Genomic DNA, 4,291 nt, shown 5'->3' on the forward strand with positions numbered 1-4,291 from the left:
AAAAAAAAAAGAAATAGGAATTCGGCCGAATTTCGACACTCCTTTGGAAATTATAAGAGCCTTAAAGTTAGTTTCACGATCACGCAAAAAAGCAAAGGTTGCATTAACTATTTGTCATTTGTCTACGATATAAGTTTTTCTTTGGAAAATATCTCGCTTTCCAATTCACTTTAACACAAAAACTTTTTGACGTTTCTTTCCTTTAATCTTCCAATTACAGAAACATGGGTTAGTTCTCTAGTTGCTATTGGTGCTTTCTTCGGTGCCTTACCCACCGGTTATATAGCTGATGCAATTGGCAGACGTTACACCGCACTTATTATGGATGTACCTTTCATTGTGGCATGGCTGGCGATTATCTTTGCCAAATCGCCTGGAATGTTGTATTTTGGGCGTTTCGTAATTGGTAAGAAAACTTCAAGACAAAGCATACCAAAAAGTGTTGTACTAAGTACTTAATTCGCAATTCACTAATAGGCATTTCAACCGGAAGCTTTTGCGTAGTTACACCCATGTACATATCGGAGATCGCGGAGACAAGCATACGTGGCACTCTGGGCACACTGTTTCAACTGCTGTTAACCTTTGGCATATTGCTGGTTTACCTTATTGGTGCAGTGGTGTCTTGGACCACGCTGAGTGTCTTGTGCCTGATGGTGCCGATCGCGCTATTCATTGGCATGTTAATATTACCAGAGACGCCTACCTATTTGTTGAAGAAGGTGAGTTTGGAGAAAAATTGTCCACGTATTCATATACATTTAATTCTCTTAACCCTTAGGGTCGTCGCGGTGATGCTGCTCTGTCGCTGAAATGGCTTTGGGGTCGCTATTGTGACTCACGCTCGGCAATACAAATGATTCAAGCAGATCTGGATCAAGCCGGCTCGGATGCCTCCTTCATCGATCTGTTCCGCAATCGCGCTGCTTTCCAAGGTCTCATCATCTCTATGTTGCTTATGTTTTTCCAGCAGTTCTCTGGCATCAACGCAGTCATCTTCTATACGGTGCCCATCTTTCAGTCGGCGGGCAGCACTTTGGATCCATCGATTTGCTCAATTATTGTCGCTTTCGTATTGGTTGTTATGACGCTAGCCTCTTCCTTTTTAATTGAACGCGCTGGCCGTAAAGTGCTTTTGCTCTTTAGCAGTAGCCTGATGACTGTGTGTTTGGTCATTTTGGGTATTTACTTCCAAATGAAAGACGGTGGCAAAGATGTGTCCGGAATTGGTTGGATGCCACTACTTTGCGTTGTGATATTCATGATCGTGTTCTCAGTGGGTTATGGCCCTATTCCCTGGCTTATGATGGGCGAACTCTTCCTGCCCGATGTAAAGGCGACCGCTGTAGCGCTGACTGTTATGGCGAATTGGTTCTCAGTTTTCATGGTGACCAAGTGCTTTGGCTCGATGGTCACCGCCTGGGGTTCGGATATGACTTTCTGGTTTTTCGCCTTTTGTATGCTTGTAGCGACCCTGTATGTGGCATTCATGGTGTTGGAGACAAAGGGGCGCAGCTCTTCTCAAATACAAATGTGGCTCAGTGGCGGCAAACTGTGAATGGATTTATTTCCAGTTTGATTCTAGTTTCTAAGCTATAAGTTTGTTATGTAACTGATCAATTGTAAATAGACAGCGGAAACGAAAAGTGCTCGATGGTAGTAGAATTATACAGTCCGTAGCGCGCAAAATACTTCGATATCGTTTTTCGCTCATTTTCACAGCTGATTTTTGTTTTCTTAATAATTGTAAGTAGTTTTAAATTATTGTAGTTCAAAAATCTGTGTATGTACAATTTGTTATCAACTTTTAATGAGATTTAGAATTTACAAAAATTTTATTTTCAATTATCAATTACGAAGTTGTGAAAGAAACAATTGAGCCTGCGTAGAATACTTGTGTGAGATCATTTTGTAGACTTCCTATTAATTTAAGCGTAAATGTAAATTACTTTAATACTTAATAAAGCAATTGAGTATCTACATACATATGTAAAAAGGTATTACAGAGATGCAAATATTTTGAATTAAAGTTTGTCATTTCCATTACTTTATTACAAACTCCAAAACCTCGCAAATCACCACATTTCCTCATCAGACTTCTTTCAGTGGGATTCGATCCAATAAAAATTGTTGAATTTAATTGTTATAAGGCCAGGTGTGTAGGCAACTAGCTGAGTCAGCCGGGGTCGTTGGATGGACTCGCACTGAAAGGAGTCTAATGAGGAAATGTGGTGATTTGCGAAATAGCTATCACTTCTACAATTTTTTCAAATTATTGTTGCTTTTTGGCGGTGTTTCCGCTGTGGTGTAGTTATAAGCAGTGCGCGCTTCCACTCCGCAGCGCTCGGCTTCAAGCCCTGGTCAAAGCAACATCGCAAAAAAAATTTAGAAAAAAGGTTTTTTCTCAACAACGGACACCCTTTTTGAGTTATCAAAATTTACCAAGGCAAAGCTATCGGATTTTTTCAACAATTATCGGAATTTGTCGTTATCGAATTTTAAAGAGTTATTAGAATATGTTGCTTTTGAAATTCAGCGAGTTATTGATATGTATCGAATTATCGCACCTTATCGATTAACTGGAATATATCGAGTTATCTAAATGTATAAAGTTTCTGAAATTTGTCGAGGTATCGTGAATAAGAAACTTATGCTGTAGATTCTTTATTTTGAGTCGCAATTGATTTGCTAAGGGTATATTGTTTTCCCCATTTTCTTCTTCTACGTACATACATATATATTTCTATTTTGATTTTGTTTCTGGTTACTGTTGTGCACTTTTCTGATTAGTTGGTAGAGGTAAGTATTTAATCGAGTGAATTTAGTGTTTTTATTTGAAGGCAATTAAGAGTACGAATAAGAAAACGAAAATGAAGCCAAATCCAAATACATTTACGAAATTGAAGACTACGACGACTAAGACTTGGGATAGGATTAATTTTAAACATAAAAAAAATTTCTGCGAATGAAGGGAACTAGAAATTAAACCAAGGAAGTTTCAGTTTAGTTATTTTGTTGTTACAGTTTTGTTTTTAAGGAGATTTTTATGTTTCACATATTGTTTTTCTTTTTTTTTTTTTGAGTCTACATCTTCCAAGGATCATGTGTTGTTTCAAAATTGGTTGGAAAACATTCCGGGCTTGCTCTAACTTGTCTGACTATCAACGAGTTAAAAAAAAAACAAAAAAACATGGTTTATAGAGAAATTATCAGCCATAAAACTGTAATGCAAGAAAATTGTTAAAAAAAACACTAGAAAGCCGGTCGAATTTCGACAGAAACTCACACTTCTAGTTTCTTAAAAGTCATACCTTTATGTTCTTTGGTGGCGGTAAACGAACTTCTAGAGGCACTAGAGAAATCCTCGGGTGATCGACTATTCCTAAAGCTATGGCTTTAAATCGTATTAAAAAGTGATGTAAGGCCTAATCATGGACAAGAAGCTCTCGTGGTAGCAAAACATTCAGAAAACTTGTTTACCCGCTTAATTTCAATGTTGATACGAGTTACAAATTCGTTTTTGAGCCTACATTTAGGCGCTGAAACTAAAATGCATGGATCACCCTGTGGTTTGCAGGGTAAAAGCAAGGCGAATTAATAAATGTCTGCCCTAACTCGCTTGTTTTAAGGTCAAACGTTTTCAGAATTTCCCTTGATTAAAGTAAAATCCATATTTATGTTATAATAATTAATTTGATATTTATTTAACTAACAAATTCTAATTAAATTTGTCCTTTAATCATTCTTACATATTTACACAAACACTTGTTCGATAAACTTTAACGTTCTTGTACATACATACATACATACAATACATACTCTCATATAGTAAATTTATGCTACCTAGAATTTTTTATTTACATGTGAATATTTTTATTTACATACGAAACAAATTAAGTATTTTGTACTTACATATTTAGGGTTTATTAGTTTAAGATATTTTTTTTTTGTGTTGCTGAAGAATTCATCATGATTTTCCAAATATCTACATGCACATATCTAAATCTATACATACAAACACTCCTCGTCATTTGAATAGCGCACCTTTTTAACCCTTAGTATTTAGATTTTCATAATTTTTTTATATAGCATGTAAATCCGATTCTCAAATTTATACAAATTAAACTTGTACTTTTTTATACTAAAATTGAATTGGTTACAAAATTGCATATCCGAAATTTTTCTAAAAATATTGTTAACTTCTTCACTGCAGGGCATTATGATAGCGCAACGATTTGTTGTTTTTTTTTAAATTTTTATAAAATTTTAAAATCTGATTTACACTTTTTTT

At 35.6% G+C, this 4,291-nt stretch overlaps 1 protein-coding gene across 1 annotated transcript; it reads left to right on the plus strand.

Moving 5' to 3' along the window:
* Positions 1-220: 220 nt before the first annotated feature.
* LOC118754262 (facilitated trehalose transporter Tret1-2 homolog) lies at positions 221-2,005 on the plus strand (the record flags this gene model as incomplete). Its single annotated transcript, XM_036489127.1, has 3 exons — positions 221-406; positions 478-722; positions 782-2,005. Coding segments are annotated over 3 exons (1,208 nt in total), but the record flags the coding sequence as incomplete, so codon positions are not given.
* Positions 2,006-4,291: the final 2,286 nt, after the last annotated feature.

This window comes from Rhagoletis pomonella, unplaced genomic scaffold (genome assembly GCF_013731165.1).
Source record: "Rhagoletis pomonella isolate Grant_MI unplaced genomic scaffold, Rhpom_1.0 Rhpom_scaffold_03605, whole genome shotgun sequence".
Taxonomy (NCBI): Eukaryota; Metazoa; Arthropoda; class Insecta; order Diptera; family Tephritidae; genus Rhagoletis; species Rhagoletis pomonella.